This window comes from Leucopleurus acutus (assembly GCF_964270905.1).
Source record: "Leucopleurus acutus genome assembly, chromosome: 19".
Classification (NCBI taxonomy): Eukaryota; Metazoa; Chordata; class Mammalia; order Artiodactyla; family Delphinidae; genus Leucopleurus; species Leucopleurus acutus.
The window spans coordinates 29,512,580-29,531,455 of record NC_139161.1 but is presented as its reverse complement, the minus strand read 5'-3'; the positions used below and the strand labels follow the sequence as shown (position 1 = coordinate 29,531,455).

At 37.6% G+C, this 18,876-nt stretch overlaps 3 protein-coding genes across 6 annotated transcripts in view; 1 reads left to right on the top strand and 2 right to left on the bottom strand.

The window, feature by feature from the left end:
• The window catches only part of TRIM37 (tripartite motif containing 37), a 116,435-nt gene extending 102,273 nt beyond the window's left edge, over positions 1–14,162 (bottom strand). For all 4 annotated transcript variants that reach the window (XM_082861421.1, XM_082861422.1, XM_082861423.1 and 1 more), the window contains exons 1-3: positions 13,783–14,162; positions 11,952–12,053; positions 1,381–1,421 (exon numbers count right to left, since the gene is read on the bottom strand). In XM_082861421.1, coding sequence (XP_082717547.1) covers positions 1,381–1,421; positions 11,952–12,053; positions 13,783–13,803 — 164 coding nt within the window. In that variant the 5' untranslated portion in view covers positions 13,804–14,162. The remainder of the gene's footprint in view (positions 1–1,380; positions 1,422–11,951; positions 12,054–13,782) is intronic.
• Positions 14,163–14,188: 26 nt separating this feature from the next.
• The window catches only part of PRR11 (proline rich 11), a gene marked incomplete at its 3' end in the record, with an annotated part of 56,737 nt that continues 52,049 nt past the window's right edge, over positions 14,189–18,876 (top strand). The window contains exon 1 of the mRNA XM_082861433.1: positions 14,189–14,201. The remainder of the gene's footprint in view (positions 14,202–18,876) is intronic.
• SKA2 (spindle and kinetochore associated complex subunit 2) overlaps positions 17,904–18,876 on the bottom strand; it is a 28,501-nt gene continuing 27,528 nt past the window's right edge. Inside the window, exon 4 of the mRNA XM_082860039.1 lies at positions 17,904–18,213. Within this exon, the coding sequence (XP_082716165.1) occupies positions 18,145–18,213 (69 nt within the window). The 3' untranslated portion in view covers positions 17,904–18,144. The remainder of the gene's footprint in view (positions 18,214–18,876) is intronic.

The window sequence follows — 18,876 nt, the reverse complement described above, 5'->3', positions numbered from 1 at the left end:
CCAGTACGCGGGCCTCTCACTGCTGTGGCTTCTCCCGTTGCAGAGCACAGGCTCCAGACATGCAGGCTCAGCAGCCATGGCTCACGGGCCCAGCCGCTCCGCGGCATGTGGGATCTTCCCAGACCGGGGCACGAACCCGTGTCCCCTACATTGGCAGGCGGACTCTCAACCACTGTGCCACAAGGGAAGCCCCAAACTGAATTCTTAATTCCTTAGTCTAAAGCTATACTCTCCAAAATGACAGCCACTACTCATATGTGACTATTTAAATTAAAAATTCAAATTAGTTAAAAAAAAAAGAAAATTTCTTTACACAGTTACACTAGGCTTACTTCAAGTGCTCTACTGCCACAGTTGACAGCAAGGCTATAGAACATTTCCATCATACAGAAAGTTCTATTTGATACTGCTGATCTTAAAAGTTAGTATGAAAAAAGTGAACAGTACATGAAGAAAAATGGGCAAAAGATACGAAGTAGTTTAAGAAAAAAAGGAAATTATAAATGGCTAAAAATGTTTTAATAGATGCTCAGTTTCAATCATTTTTTTAAAAAGCAGATTAAAAACGAGATACCATTTTTCACTTAGCAGAATGACAAAAAAATAAATGACTGGTAATACCCAGTGTTGGCAAGAATGTGAGGAAGAAGCATTTTCAGTATCTATTATTAGGAACATAAAATGGTAAAAAGACCTTTCCCTTCAATGCAATCTGGCATCATTTGAAATAACCGAAAATGGAAACAACCTATATGTGTCTCAATATAAGCATTAAAAAAAAAAAAAAATCAATGTATAATCTTACAGTGGATTATTATTCAAACACTGATTTTAAATGACATATATGTACATATGATCAATAAAGGCATCACCATATTTTACATGGAAAAAAAAGCAAAGCAAAATAATATTATATCATTTGTACTTTTTAAGAAAACATTTATATGTATACATCAGTACATATATAGAAAAATGTCTAGAAGAACAGGTATAGAAACCTAACACTAACAATTTCTTCTGAAAGTTAAATCATGAAAAAATCAAGTCAGGTATCAGAATCAGAAACCTTTTTATTACTATCTGGATTTTTTTTTAACAGAAACTTTATTTTTTTTTTAGTTATAAAAGGTAAGTTAAGAAGTTACACAATGATTTTCCAAAAGAAAGTAAACAATGTAATGTGTTCTACATAATTCTAAGTCAGGTAAATCAGTCTGCATTTCTTTATCGAGATAGATTGCTTATTTTCTTTTCAACTGTATTTGCAAGGAGTAGAAATGTGGCAGGTTGCAGAAAGAATGTTATGAGTATTAGGACACACGCTGACCCCATCACCTTACTACTTTCCAAATTCACAAATAATCATAGTAAAACACTTACCGGCAATGAGGACATTGAGCTCTCTGCTCTGTCAGCCAGCGCTAAGGAGGCAAAAAAATTAGATTTTGATTGCAGATAACACCATTAATTTGTACATACTGAAACCTTACATACCAAATTTAATGAGTTTAACTCTCTAGTGCCTGCATTAATTATAGAGATACATATAGAATAGCAGGCAATCTGTCTCATTATCATCGCGACAGGAATAAATTTTCAAAGGCACAGAACTCATTCCAAAATAATTACTAAGAAGCTATTCTCTCACAGGGAAGAAAGTGATCCTAGGACTCTCGATCTCACAGGGAAGGTGTGAATAATCTTCACGAAAATAATAATGATATTGTTACTACCCGCCCCCAAAATAAGCCACTATGATGATTTTCTTCTAACTAACCCACCATCATAAAATCTCTGAGGAATTTTAAGGTACTACTAAATTCCTTTTTGAAAAGCAATCTAATTGTAAGGTATATACATTATGGCTATATAAATTAGACAGAAAAACATAAATAAGCAATACAGCAAAACTTTGTCTTAAAAGAGTTCTACAGTTCAGTCATTTAAACATCTATATAACCTGGTTTCCTCGTAATTATAAAAAGTTTTACAAGAGAATAATATCTCTACTAAACCTCAAATTCTATTAATTTAACCATTTTAGTTATTATTGGATAGGGAGCAGTTTTACACCATATACAAAGGAGATGCTAATACCTTTCCAAAAACAATAGCTCCATGGTTAAATATTTTGTTTTGTCTGGTAAACAGGTTTTGAGGTAAATAAATATATAATCCAATAGCTATGTACTCTCAATATCTGTTATTTCTGTTTATCCCTTCCTATTTCTATGAAAGAACCTAAGCTTTTACCTAAAGTCAAATAATTAACTCAGAAATAAAATTCCCAAGGAATCCTTAAAGAACAATAGAAGATTAAATAGGGGGAAGTGTACTTCATACCACAGAAAATAAAGCTGTAAGAAAAAAAATAGATGGGAAAGGATTCCATTAACAACCCTGAACATCATTTCTTTGGTCCCTGAGCAAAACAAGATTTAGGTCAGGTTTCTTTCCCTCAAACAATGCTCTGCTAAAGTCATAGCACTCCTCAAGAACTGGTCTCAGCCCACACCTCTCTAGCCTCATCTTCTACCTCACCCTAGGGGATCCAGCAAGATTAAGTCTTTAAATATGTTTCCCCTCTCTGCCCAGGATATTCAACAATTCTCTTTAACTAGATTATTCCGGCTCATCCTTTAGATTTCAGATTACATGTCACTTCCTCCAGAAAACTCCCTGACTGTCTATAGACTATTTAAATACCACTGTCATGCTTTACCACAGTAACCTATACTTCCCCTTTCATTGTACCTATAACACTTGGTATACTGACTTGTTTGTCTCCCCTGGCCTACTAAAGTAAAAGCCCTATAAAGGTTGGGACCATGGTAAGGAATGACACAGTCTATATTTTTTATTATGCCCCTCCCTTCCAGTCAAAACAGGCTTATTGCTATAATATATACCACTCTTGGCATCCTATTTGTGTATTTGCTTATACTGTCCCTCTATCCACGTGCTGTCCCATGGGAATGTCCACTGATTATGTCCTATCCCAGGCTAGTGATCTTTCCCTTCTCTTATTATTTGTAGCATTTTTACCTTGTATTCTACAATCTAATTTAATCACAAAACAAATATGCCAATTTTAATACTTTGAGGAAAAACAATGTTTCTACCAAACCAAAACCAAAGGTAAGAACCAGTGATACAATATTAGTACTCAAATAATATTAAAGAAACACCTTTGTAGCAATTCCCTCACATTCAATTTAAGAATTAATTTCTCGGGCTTCCCTGGTGGCGCAGTGGTTAAGAATCTGCCTGCCAGTGCAGGGGACACAGGTTCTAGCCCTGGTCTGGGAAGATCCCACATGCTGCGGGGCAACTAAGCCCATGCGCCACAACTACTGAGCCTGCACTCTAGACCCCGCGCACCTAGAGCCTGTGCTCCGCAACAAGAGAAGCCACTGCAGTGAGAAGCCCACGCACAGCAACAAAGGGTAGCCCCCGCTCGCTGCAACTAGAGAAAGCCTGCACGCAGCAAAGAAGACCCAACACAGCCAAAAATAAATAAATAAATAAAATTTAAAAAACAAGAATTAATTTCTCTCCTTCATTAAATGGAAGAATCACAAGCTTGAGACATTATTCAAACCTGAGTCGTATTCCTAGCTCTGGCACTTACTATGCGACACCAGACATGTGACTGATCTCAAGTTTCCTCATATGCAACAAGAGAATCAGCATTCCTACTCTGCAAAACTGTTTAAGGGAAATCCTCAACAAAAACCTAGCAAACCAAATTCAAAAAGTGTATACACCTTGACCAGGTGGGATTTATTCCTGGGATACAAGGATAGTTCAACCTACAAAAATCATTCAATATAATACATCACATTAAGAAATATAATAATATATTATAATATATTAATATATCAATATATCAATATATCAATTATAATATATCAATATATCAATTAGATCAATATATCAATTAGATCAATTATATATATTATATATATATAATTGATATATCTATATATAGACATATATATCAATTAAATTGATATAATATATCAATTATATATATCAATATATCAATCATATCAATTATATATAATATATATCAATTATAATATAAATATATATAGATATATATATAATTATCTATATCTATATATATTATATAATTATATATAATTATATATATTATATATAATATATCAATTATATCTATATATCAATTATATATATCAATATATCAATTATATCAATATAATATAATATATCAATTATATCAAATATATTATATATAATATATATAATATAATTGATATATCAATTATATATATCAATATATATTGATATATCTATATCAATTAAATTGATATATCTATATATATCAATTATATCAATATATCAATTATATCAATTATATATATCAATTATAATATATCTATATATATCATATATATAATTATATATATGATATATATAATACATCAATTATAATATATCAATATAATAATCACATTAAGAAAATGAAGGAAAAACCCACATGATCATCTCAACGGATACAGAAAAGGCATCTGACAAAATCTAATATCCTTTCATAATAAAAACACTCAGACTTCCCTGGTGGCGCAGTGGTTGAGAGTCCGCCTACTGATGCAGGGGGCACAGGTTCGTGCCCCTGTCCGGGAAGATCCCACATGCCGCAGAGCGGCTAGGCCCGTGAGCCATGGCCGCTGAGCCTGCGAGTCCGGAGCCTGTGCTCCGCAACGGGAGAGGCCACAACAATGAGAGGCCCGTGTACCACAAAAAAAACAAAAACAAACAAACAAAGAAACACTCAAGAAACAGGAAAAGAAGGGAACTTCCTCAACTTGATAAAAGTTCATACATAAAAAACCCACAGCAAACATCATACTCAATGGTGAAAGACTGGAAACTTGTCACAAAGTTAGAGGACTCATATTTCCTGATTTCAAAGTTTACTACAAAGCTACAGTAAATTAAAAGTTTGGTACTGGCATAAGGACAATGAAATAGAATAGAGAGCCCAGAAATAAACAGAAAGGGACAAATATTCTATGATTCCATTTATACGAGGTAGTCAAATTCATAAAGAAGGAACAGTGGTTACCAGGGGTTGGGGGAGGGTAATGGACCAAAGTAATAAAACTACACATCCTTGTCTTTTTCCTGATCTTAAGGGGGAAGTATGTACTACTATATACCTATAAGAATGGCTAAAATTCAAGACTGAACATACCAATACCAAGTGTTGGCATTAACATGGAAGAATGGAAACTCATACACTGCTGTTGAGAATGTAAAATGATACAATTATTTTAGAAAACAGTTTGACAATTTGTTAAGCAGTTAAACATACACCTATGATATGATATAGCCATTCCACTCCTATTTACCCAAGAGAAATGAAAGCTTAAGTCCACTGAAAGACTTGTATACAAACATTCATAGCAGTTTTCTTTGTAAATGCCCAAAACTAGAAGCAACCTGTATGTCCATCAGCAAGTGAATGGATAAACAAATTACGGCATATGCATACAACGGAATGCTACTATGCAGCAATAAAAAGAAATACTATTTTTTTAATTTTATTTATTTTTTTATATAGCAGGTTCTTATTAGTTATCTATTTTATACATATTGGTATATGTACGTCAATCCCAATCTCCCAATTTATCCCATCACCACCACCACCTCCCCCTGCCACTTCCCCCCTTGGCGTCCATACATTTGTTCTCTATGTCTGTATCTCTATTTCTGCCCTGCAAACCGGTTCATCTGTACCATTTTAAAAAGGAATACTACTGATACAACAACATAGATGAATCTCAAAATAATTTTGCTGAGAGAAAAAAGCCAGACCCTTAAGAGTACATACTATAAGATTCCATTTGTATAAAATTCTAGAAAATGCAAACTTATTTATAGTGATAGAAAGCAGATCACTGGTTGCTTGAGAACAACACAAGAGGAGGCAGGGACTACCAAGAGGCACAAAGAAACTTCTGTGGATTAGAGATATGTTCATTATCTTGACTGTAGGGATGGTTTTTCAAGTGTATACATTTGTCAAAACTTATCAAACTGTGTACTTTAAATACGTGCAGTTTATTGTATGTCAAATATACCTAATTTTAAAAGGCTGAAAAATTAAGAACAAAGTCAATAATTACTGGCAAATTGCTACCAATGTTAAAAATCAAGAGGGGGTAAGAAAAAACTGGATGAGAAAGATGTGGTAAAATAACGGGAAAAAATACAAAACAGCAACAGGTATTGAGAGAAAATCAGCTGAGTACAGCTAGATAAATGAAGACCTGGCCTGAAAACACAGCCAGTGTTCCTGCTTTGGGGTATGCCTGTGGAGGCATCAGGGAGTCGTGGGTAGAGTGCTGGCCTGGGGATAAGTTTAGTCTTGGTCTGTCACCAACTACTATGTGACTTTGGACAAGTCTATTCATGCGTCTGGGCCTTAGTTTGTTAAAATGACACAAGTATCTGGACTGCCAAAGATAGTTCAATTTCTGTGGACAAATGAACAGAGATGAGATGGAAGAGAAGGAAAAGCATTCAAATAAACAATATTACAATATGATTGTGTGGAGTGCTCAGCGTCTCAAGGACTTTGCTCCTGTAATTACCCCTCCTCTCTCCAATTATTCTCGACTGGTTCAGTCCCAGGAAGGTATAAACCTTCTCCTAAAAGATGACTCTCAACATCCCCCTTCAACCCATTACCTTGTTTCTCCCCTTTACAACAAGATTCTGTGACAGTTTTTATACTTGCTGTCTCATTCTCCTCCCACTCTCTGACATCAAGTTTTTGCCCCCACTGTTCCACTGAAACTACTTATCGGGGTCACCAATAACCTACATATTCTCAAATCCAAGGGATTTCCCTGGTGGTCCAGTAGTTAAGACACTGCACTTCCTGGTCAGGGAACTAAGATCCCGCATGCTGCGTAGTGCAGCCAAAAAAAAAAAAAAGAAAGAAAAAATCAGATCCAATGGTCAATTCCCAGGCTAGAACCATATGACACAGCTAAACTACTCTCTTTTTTTTTAGTTTTTTATTTTATTTATTTATTTATTTTTGGCTGTGTTGGGTCTTCGTTGCTGTGTGTGGGCTTTCTCTAGCTGCAGCAAGCGGAGGCTACTCTTTATTGTGGTACACGAGCTTCTCATTGTGGTGGCTTCTCTTGTTGAGGACTCTAGGCACGCAGGCTTCAGTAGTTGTGGCACACAGGCTCAGTAGTTGTGGCTCGCAGGCTCTAGAGCACAGGCTCAGTAGTTGTGGCACACAGGCTTAGTTGCTCCACGGCATGTGGGATCTTCCTGGGCCAGGGATCGAACCCGTGTCCCCTGCATAGGCAGGCAGATTCTTAACCACTATGCCACCAGGGAAGCCCTAAACTACTCCTTTTTGAAACATGTTTTTCAGTTGAATTCTGTGATGCCTCACTACTCCTGGCTCCTTCTTATTATCCTGCTGAATCCTTCTCCTAACATCTAAACACTGAGTGACCCAGAGTTCAGACCTAAAAATCTCTTCCCACAGGAGGTAATCTGGTGGTCTCATCTAGTCCCCTGCCTTTAAATACTATCTATATGCTAATTATTCAATCTCTCTAATGTCCCCTTCCTCAAATCCAGGTTCATTCCCCTTCCTCAAATCCAGGTTCATATTTCTAACTGTCAACCTCTCCAATTAGATGTATAATAAACATCTCAAACTTTACATATTAAAACAAAAAAACTTTATACATTAAAAGGGTGAATTTTATGTTATGTGAATTATATCTAAATTTTTTTAAGATTTTAAAAATTACAAGTATTGTAATAAAGTGAACTAGTCCAAAATTTTGAACTGGAGTATCACAGAGTCACAAATTGGTTTTTTGTTTCTTTTTTTTTTTTAAAGAAAGAACTATATTTAATCATACCACGGGCTTCCCTGGTGGCACAGTGGTTAAGAATCAGCCTGCCAATGCAGGGGACATGGGTTTGAGCCCTGGTCCAGGAAGATCCAACATGCTGCGGAGCAACTAAACCCATGTGCCACAACTACCGAGCCCGCAAGCCACTACTGAAGCCCTCGTGCCTACAGCCCGTACTCCGCAACAAGAGAAGTCACCGCAATGAGAAGCCAGCGCGCCACAACAAAGAGTAGCCCCCAATCACCACAACTAAAGAAAGCCCACGTGCAGCAACGAAGACCCAATGCAGCCAATAATAAATTAATAATAAAAAATCATATTGCTCTCACTAGCAAAAACAATGGTTTTCTGTAGTTACTAAGTAAAATGTAATTTAAAAGTAAAAAAAAGAAACACTTTTACATCTATAACCTACCCAAATCTGTTCTTCCCTCAGTTTTTTCTATTTCAGAATGGGAAACCATTAATTCACCCAGATGCTGTAAAAAACTTTCCTCACATCCCATCTGTATGAAAATCCATTGATTCTACCTTCAAAACATACCCAGAATTGCCCTATTTTTCACCACCTTCACTGTTACCATTCTGGTCTAATCTACCATTCATCTTTCACTAATAAAGCACATCCTAATTGCTCTCTTCACTCTCCCCCATCTGCCTACAGTCCACTTTCCACACAGTAGCCAGAGTGATAGCTTTCAAAACATTAATTACTTCAAATCACTCAAAAGCTTTCAATAGCTAGCAGCACACTTAAAATAAAATCCAAGGTCTTGACCAAGGCCTCTAGCTACATCTTCAAACTCATTTCCTTTCCCTCTCTCCCTCTGTCCACTTTGCTCTAAACACAGTGCTTCTTTGGCATTTCTCAACACACTAAACATATTTCTTTCTCACGGTGTTTGCCCCTTTTGATTTCTGTGCCTGGGACTTTCTTTCCCTACATATTCCCATCACTCTCATCCTGGTCTCTGCTCAAATGCCATCTACTCAGAGAGACCTTCCCAGATTACTCTAACTAAAATAGCTACCAACCTGCCAGTTACCTCTCGAAGTCCCTACTCTATACCCTCAACCAGTTTCATTTTTCTTTATGCTATGAAGAATATCTAACATATAGCCATTTACTTTTTTGCCTATATCCCAACTAGAAAACAAGTCAATTCCTTGAGAAGTCAGTGCCTAACTCCAAGTCCACAATTAATATTTGTTCAATGAATGAACAAATGAATGGTGAATTCAGGAACCAGAACAACTCTGAAAAAGGAAGGTTAGAACCATATTATTCAGAGAGTCTGAATATAAGGCTAATGTTCTTGGACTTTATCCTTCAGGCAATAAATCTCTGAGGCTTCTGGGAGGGAAAAAGAATGACATTACTGGAAAATATCAATATGGCAGCAGGATACAAAATGGACGAGAGAAGAAAAGACTCAAGACAGAGAGATCAGTTAGATAGTAACTATAATTATCTAAGCATGAGGTAATAGATGTCTGTATTTCTCTATTAGGATGGTAATAATAAGAACAGAAAGGTAGGACAGATATAAATGACACTAGGAGATAACTGACAAGACAAAAATTATTGGTGTCAGAGGTTTCAAGTTTGATTAGTAGAAAAGAACAAACAAACAAAAAAAGAATTCAAAAAGAGTCAATTTGAGAAAATAATAGGAAGAATTTGATCTAGAACAAAGTTCAAGATGCTGGAAGGACAATCAGATAAGACATTTATAGGTCAATGCTGAAGGAGTAGATTTAGGAGCCATGCACACAGATGATAGTTAAACCTGCAACAGTAAATCAAATTTCTCAAAGTAGATAAAAATTTCCCAGAAACTTCATAATAGAGAATGCCAGCGCAATATTTAAGAAATAAATACGTGTAAGGAACAGGAAGAGGAAGAGGAAAAGTGAAGAAATGAAGAATCAATGAGTGGACTTCCCTGGCAGTCCAGTGGTTAAGACTTCGCCTTCCAATGCAGGGGGTGTGGGTTTGATCCCTGGTCCAGGAGTTAAGATCCCACATGCCTCAGGGCCAAAAAACCAAAACACATAAAACAGAAGCAATATTGTAACAAATTCAATAAAGACTTTAAAAATGGTCCACATAAAAAAAAAAAACTTAACAAAAAAAAGAATCAGTGAGGTATAAGGTAATAACCAGAGATCATAGATCATATGTATGCTGAACCTTCATCAAAAGAGCTGAGTCCAGATCTACTCTACCAATAAATTAACTACAGTGATAGAGGCCAATTACTTAATTTCTCTAGCTTCATTCAGCTTTACCATTTATAAAACATAATGATATGTATGAGTTGCTATTTTTACAATAGAATAATACACCACCTTACAAATGGAGAGTACATTTTAGTTTTTTTTTTAAACAAGTGTCCACCATCAGCCTTTTTCTTTTTTTGTTGTTGTGGACCTTTTTTTTTTTTTAATTTTTATTTTTGGCTGCGTTGGGTCTTCATTGCTGCACACGTGCCCCCCCTAGTTGCAGGGGGTAGGGGCCACTCTTCGCTACGGTGCGCAGGCTTCTCACTGCAGTGGCCTCTCCCGTTGCAGAACACGGGCTCCAAGCGTGCAGGCTTCAGTAGTTGTGGCTCGCGGGCTCTAGAGCACAGGCTCAGCATCTGTGGCGCAAGGGCTTCATTGCTCCATGGCATGTGGGATCATCCTGGACCAGGGCTCGAACCCGTGTCCCCTGCACTGGCAGGCGGATTCCTAACCACTGCGCCACCAGTAAAGTCCCGATGTGGGCCATTTTTAAAGTCTTTATTGAATTTGTTACAATATTACTTCTGTTTTATGTTTTGGTTTTTTGGTGGAGAGGCATGTGGGATCTTAGCTCCCCAACCAGGAATCGAACCTCCCACCCCCTGCATTGGAAGGTGAAGTCTTAACTACATTTTAGTTTCTAAATTACCTTTTAGCTTATCTCATTTAACGCCACAACCATCCTGTAAGACAGATCTTGTTATCCACATTCTATTGTTTGAGAAAACAATGCTAAGATCAAGTCTCTCAGTTTATGAGTGGGAGAACCAGCATGGTATGTAACTTAGGCCCTCTGTAGATGTGTAGTGTCAAAGAACACAGACTCTTGACCCAGGCTTCCTGGGTTCAAATCCAGCTCCATCATTTGCTAAATGTGTGACTGGAAGCAAATGATTTAAGTGTTACAGATATTACTCTTGACAAAGGGATATTTATCTTCCTCAGGCAGGAATAAGGAACCACAGAGAAATTTTGAGATGATGAGCGTGTTAGATGACTTTGACTTTCTCAATAAAGGAAATAATCTACTAAGAGTCATGTGGGCCAGGCAGTTTTCAACTATGGCCTGCAGATGTGTGACTGAATCCCCACACACAACCAAAATAAGCTCTTCTGCTTTATATCTTAAGCTTCCTAATAATTTTGTTTCTGGGGTTCACCTACATTCAATTTTTAAAGCCAATGGATTATATTCATCTTTAAGGTCTCTTTTAACTATAAGATTATATGATTTTATTATGTGCCTTTTAACCCATTACTAGCTTTTTCTCTATCTTACCCATCAAACAAGTATAAACTCTCCCTCCTGAGTCTCATAGCACTTTGTGAGGGCCTCTTTAGGACACTGCACATTCTTCAATATAAACACAAAGACCATTCTCTCAATTAGATTTAAGCTTCTGCAGGGCAGGCACTTCCATCACTTATCTTAGTATCCTCAACCCCAAACACAACGCAGGTAAGCACTTAGTAAGTACTTGTTAAATGTACAGTGATTTAATAATGTAAATATACTAAAATTACACTGGGTTTTGGTTTCCAGACACTTCATGGCAATTATGACTTGATGATTATTCATCTCCATAGTACTAAACAATACACATTGATGGTCTCCCTATTAAGAAACAATCATTTAAGACATTTTTTAAAAGGACATAAAATGTAAAATTAAAACAAGATAAAGAAAATGGTTTTTACAATACACCCTATATATACTAAATGTATGTAAAAAGAGATACAACTTACCCTGATACAGCTGAAACAACAAAGCTTGGAGCAATGAGGACACAGGCGTGCATCCCGCAATTTCTCCATACAAATGAAACATCGGAAAACATCAGCAATGCTCTGAAAATAATAAAAGATATAAGGTTCACCAGATTACGCTACTGAATCATGAGTAAAAGGCATGCTTGCAATAATTCACCTGACAATTACATTTATTTTGGGTTGATAACATCCCAGTTTTAACTATATTCCATATCAGGACTTGGTTAGTCAAGGTCCAGGGTACCTCAGAACATCTCCTGGGAAAAAAATGCTTCCTTTTTTCTAAGCTTCACAGTGGTTCTAGTCTAAGAAAAGAATATGGAATGCAAACACAGACATGCACAAATATTTTCACGGAAACATCAATTATAATGGCAAGAATCTGGCTATAGCCCAAACATCAAAATATTAAGTTACAGGAGTTAACATAGACTATGATAGTCACAGAAATATTTTTGAATTGTTTAATGATCAAAAAAAACCCTTATGATGTGTGACAGTAAGGAAAAAAAAGGCAAACTGTGACTGTATGAACACTATGAACTTGTGACTTTTTCTGCAATTTCCCCAAGGGGGATGCACTGCTTTTATAATTTAAGTATAAAAAGATACATTAATGGCAGCATACTTTGATCAAGAGAGAAACAATGTGATTCAGAATCCAGAAATCTGAATTTCTGCTCTGAATTTCTGCCATGCTGCTGCAACCAACTAGCTACTTATTTGAGCCTGAAATTCTGTCCGTATGGAGAATTTTGGTGGTAGCTCTATGAAGGCTTTGGGAAGAAAAAAAATACGTAAACAGAAGAAGCAGTATTATCTTTGCCAGCCTCAGATGAATCCATTTAGGCAGTATCTGACAAGAAAACAGATATAATTAAATGTAGGTTATTATATATTTTAAGTTTATTTTTATAGTACTCACATTTATTTTTACTCCATTCCAGAGGAATTAAACTCTTCTAAAACCAAGGTAAGGTTACAAAACTTTTATAATACTTTTACATGAGGAATTAAGGAGAAAATTACTCACGAGTCTAACCATGACTCTGCAGGACCAGAAAGAATCTGTGAGATGCAGACGTTGGGGGATGGGGGGTACGGCGGGGGAAAATACGACCATTGGATGAACTAGTTTCAAGTGGAGTGCCCAGGTAATATAGCTGTTCCTTATCAACGATTTAGTATTTTAGTAATTGCAAGGTTCAAGTCTTGACAATTATTATTATTATACAATTATGTCCAATAAGCAATCTTTAAGTTCCTAGCATTAACATAAATACCCCAAACGTTTGAAATCATCGTTTACAAGAGTCATATATAAAAAGAATAGGTTGCTCTGGAAAACTACAGTCAAACAGGATAGTAAAATTATATCCTCAATCAATCTAGGAAGGGCAGATGTTTACAAAATGTACCGCTGGGAGGGAATGATTATCCATTCGGAGGGAGATTTGGATCCGCGCAAAAACTCCTAAGAACTGGTGGCGAGTCGCAGCGCACGTCCGTCTAAAGAATCTGCAGTTCTGTTCTGCACAGGCTGTAGTTTGCAGAAACCCTGTGGGGATGAGTACCCGTGCCAAGACATCCTGAAAACGCCAGGATACCCACCACCTGACTGCGGGTCAGAGCACAGGGCAGCCGGAGCTCTGCACTGGGCCAGCCCCCTCCACAAAGGCAGCGGCGGGGTGGGGGGACTAGGGCAACACGTCCTACGAGAGGGTGGACTAGGGCAAAGCGCCTCGAATAAAGAACGCTCAGCGGGTGGCGAGGGAGACTAAGCACCACCTTCCTCAAGCCCCCTCACCTCCACACTCTGTTCATCCATTGCCTCCGGCTCTCGGCGGGGCGCTCGGCGACCCGCGGAGTCCGTGGTCTGACCTGTTAGGCGCCGGCCTGAGGTCACCAAGTCAAATCGCCGCGGAGAACAGCCGGGCGCCTACATCAGGGGTCTCCGACCACCGCCCCACCTGCGTGCCCCATCGCTTCGGGCTCGGCGCCAGCTACCCACACTTCGCCATTTTTATCCGCGCGCCAGCCCTAGGGCGCAGTGGGAGGGTGAGCGGTAGCCACAAGCTTCTTTCCTCCCGGCTGAGCGGCCCGCCAGCGACCGAGCAGGAGCCTTGCCCACGTGACGCGGGCGCGCGCCTATCAAACCGCAGCTGAAACCCGGCGGCGCTGGTCTTCCGCGACTCAGTTGCCGCTGGGAATTCGCAAACACCAACGGTAACCACGGTAGCGGAAGGTGCGGTGTGAGAAAAGGCGCGGCCCGCGTGCACGCATGCGCGCAGGCCGCAGCGTTAAGGGAGCGGACCAGCGGCGGGCGCCTAGTTCCCGCGGTGCAGGGGAGCACACGAGATTTGGCCGCTGGCTGCTGCAGAGTTGCGTGCCTTCGGCCCGTGTTAGCGCGGGCGGAGGAGGGCGCGGCGCTTGACCGCGCCCCGTCTCCCTCAGGGGAGGGGCGGCGCTCTACCCGTCTCAAACTTTCGCGCGCCAAAGGCTGGAGCCACCTGGAGGGTTTGCGGGAAATGCAGACTCCGGAGCCACACCCCTAGGTATTCGGACTCCGTGATTCTAGGGTGGGGCTCCACGAAATCGTTTTCAACAAATTCTCTCGGTGATTTGGCTGCAGGTGGCTTGTGGTCCGCACCTTGAGAAACTGTGGTGCAGAGGATTCGTGGCTAGTGCTGCTTTCTCGGGGAGCAAGCCCAGATTCTCAGGTTTTTAAGACTTCCGCCCCACGTACGGAAGCAAAGCTCCAGATTGTGAAGCTTAGAGCGGTAATTTCAGAGTCGGGAGTGGGAGGACGGGACCACGGACGGTGTAGACGTCAGACCCACACCCAACCACACTCGCCCTGCATTGCTTGGGGCTCGAGGTGAGCTATCGCCCTGAGACTGTGGAAAGTGCAAGAGTATCAGCTGTATTCAGCTTTCCCATATTGGCGTCTGCTTTCTACAGTTTTCTAGCGTAAGAAATGTTTAAAGATTGCAGAAATTGAAGGTGTGAGGCAAAGGATGTACATCAAATTCTTGAGTTTAATTTTTCCTTTCCAGTTTATTGCAAACAACTGTTACACTTAACGGAAAGTGAATGCACCTGAAAAGAATCAACAATTATCTAGGAAGAATTTCTTAAATATCAAAGCATTTGGACTTTCTTATAAGTAGTGGGCATAACAATTTTTTTTAACTCCATGAGCCATGTACAAAGATATAATTTAGGAATATTGTGCCTGAAAAAATTCTTTCAGCAAAAATTATTTATGGTCTTGGAACTACATAGAGGTGACAGTTGCGCATCTTTTATACTAAAATGCCCTCAGTTGTACATTTTAATAATGGCAAATGGTTAATTTTATGGTATGTGAATTTTACCCCAATTTAAAAAGTTACTTGGGAAACACGGTACTATACTACTTGGGACTCAAAGGGTAATGAGAAGTGGTCTTTGCAACCCAGCATAGCAGAAAGCAAATAGGTAAAATTACAATGTATGATAAATATTAAAATAGGTTCTTGTACTAATAGATATATTTGCCCAAGAGCCCCAAAATGTTTAAAGATTTATTGCCATAGTTCATAACAGTGGAAAATTAGAAAACCCGTACAACTAATTAGGGGTCATTGCTTGCAAGCACTAAGTCAGATTCTGGCTAACTAAGCAAAAAAGGAATTTAGTTGGCAGGATGCTAAACTGCTGTGTGCCGTTGAGAAACCTGTCATGTGCTCTATTAGAATTCCTTAAGGAAAGGCTGACCTTGCCATCCTCCTTTACCCACCCTCCAAATCTCCTAACTTGTGTATTATACAGCTTAAACGCCTATAAAAGAGGAACTGGTAAAAATTATGGTAAATTTATATATACAGCTGTTCAAAAGAATGATATGAAGATACCAAAAATATTTTTAAGATAAAAAAAGGGTGCAGCTGCAGTACAGTATATAGTATCAGCCTATTTTTGTTTAAAATGTTTTTTAATTTGTATACATGTAGAAACATCTGAAAAAGTTGCAGTTATTTGGGAGAATAAGCATACTTATATTTTTTTAATTTCTTAAAATTAAAGTGTTTAAAATACAACCTAATTAAAATTAATTTGTATCACAACTTAAGACATAAAAACACTAGTAGTCACATAGGAGAAAACAATTATCCAGATGAGAAATAAAAAAGGTCTAAATTAGGTAGTAAGAGTGAAGGTAAAGTGAAGGTTGGATACAACAAACATTTCAAAGAATTATAGATTTCAAAGAATTATAGATTATAGAATTATAGATTTTATTAACTAAGAAGATAAAGGGATGCAAACTTTAATGCCAGCTAACAGAATAGTTGCTGTTAACAAAATAAGAAAATCTGTTAAGTATTCTGGACATGTTCAATTTGAATATTCAGGTAGAGGTTTTTATTGGAAATTTGGATCTAGGTCTAGTGAAATAAGTTATACTTGGGAATCATTCCCCAAAAGGGCAATAAATGAACCTTGGGAAATAAATGAATATATAAACAAGAGCAATTTTAAGAGGGATGAGGGGAAGAACCAACATTTAGAAGGTAACTTGTGAAGGAAGTCATACAGGAAAAACAGTACAATCTAGATTTTTTTCTGATTGAAAGCAAAACCCTTTAACACCAGTAACTTGTTAAGACCTCTTCATGATAACCACTATTTTTCAATATCACCATCACCATCACATCCCAGAGCCATACCATGACAGGAACTTCCTCAATATTCATTGCCTGAGTACTGAAGAAAAATATTATCTGTTACTAAGGTGTGACTTATTTATCTGTAATTTAAAAGGGGGGGGGTTACTTTCTGTTCTCCAGATATTCAGAAGAGACAAGACAATTTTAACTGAAGCTACTCTTCCAACCCTGTCTGTCAGCTATTATAAGTTTGTTAATAACATAACAGAAAAAATTCTTTTAAAATTACATTAAAGTATAATTCTATAACCTGTAAAACTAACATTTGATACACTTTTCCTAATCTTTCCATGCCTTGTTTTTATGACATATATAGAAATATTTATTGAAGGACTACTAAATATCAAACCCTAATACTTTACCATCTTATTGTGCTTCCAGCCATCCTGACACACACAAGTCAAGTGGTTTGCTCAGGGTCGTACAGCTAGAATTTAAAACCTGTGTTTACATATCCGGTATGAGTCCAAAGCCCAATCTTGACGACAAAGCTACAATATCTGCTTCTCCTCTTACCTATTTAGCATAGCTTTAACATTTCCCAGAACATTAACAGTAATAATTTACTGGCAACCTGACCTTCTGTTGTATAGATATACCATGATTTACTTTCATATTTACTTGCCATTAGTTTTTTTCTTTTTTTAGATAGGGAAGTTGACGCACGCGCGCACACACAAAACAAACTGGCAAGTAGCGGTTGCCAGTGATCCTCTCATTTCAGTTTCTTAGCTTTCATATACAGTAGAATGAACAATTACAGTAATATAGACCAGAGGAGAACAAAGGTAGTATTGAAGTATAACAGGGACAATCTAAAACAGCGTTTGAAAGCAGAGCTCATGCTGCTCAACATTAGCAGGAAGAAGGAATAGGACAAAAATAAAAGTGAGGCTATCACAGAAAAGCCAGCTTATTACTAAGTTAGGTTTTATGGGAGACTGTTAAGTCACACATTAGCAGTCTCACCAATAATGTGACCACATCTGCAATCAGAATTTTCAATAATAAAATTATATACATATATATAACATAATACAAATTTTTTTTCTATCCTTTAATTTCCAAAGCATGTTCATTCACATTTGACTGACTGGTGGTACATAATTTTCTTTTACAATAGGCCAGGACATCTGTGTTATCCTGATTATACAAAAACAGATACAAAATGGTGTTGAGACTTGCCTGAAATTACAAGACTAAGTGTATACGCATATGTATTTTTAAATCTCTTTATTTCCATTCCATCCCTTTGGCTGAACATTATGAGTACAATATCTGCTCTTCTTCTTGTATTCCCCTCTCTCGTGGAAGGCATCACTATCCAGTAACCCAAGCCAAATCTCCTTTGTCATCCCCCCACCAACAGTCATCAAATGCTAACAAGACAGCTTCCTAAATCTCTCTGGAATGATCTCTTCCCCATTAGAGTTCCCTTTTGCAAGTCCATTTCTTCATCATAAGTCTGACATGTGAGCTCTTAATTGCTCTGCCGCAGTTTTCTCTTCTTCAGTCAGTGGTAACAGCTACAAAACAAATGACAAAATCTTTATTTCAAAATCCCTTAAAACAACAAGGTCCTACTGTATACCACAGGGAACTATATTCAATATCCTGTGATAAATCAGGATGGAAAAGAATATGAAAAAGAATGTATATATGTATATAACTGAATCACTATGCTGAATAGCAGAAATTAACATATTGTAAATCAACTATACTTCAATAAAATTTTTTTTAATTAAAAAAATCTTTAAACACTGCTGAATTAATTTCTGCTTTGTTACACCAATAAATGTTTCCATAAGTTCATACTATGTATGTAATCACAAATTTAGGAAGGCAAGGAAAAAATACATATTGGCTATCTATATACAAGCTACTTTGATGTTTGAGTTTCCAAAGAACTTGCAATTAAATTGAAGAAACAAGACCAAGAAATCAAACAATTTAAGGACAGTAATTTAACAGAACCAAGGAAGTCACATTTGAACAGCATATTCTAAAAGTACTTTGAAAAAGAAGTGGGAACAAAAATAGTCTGGAAGTTTCTTCAGAAGTAGAGATTTGGGTTAAATTTTGAAGGATAATTAAGATGCTTTTATCTGCAAGTAACAGAGACACATTTGAAAATGGATAAATAAGAAAATGTATTATCATTGCACAATAAATACAGAAGGGCAGGTTTC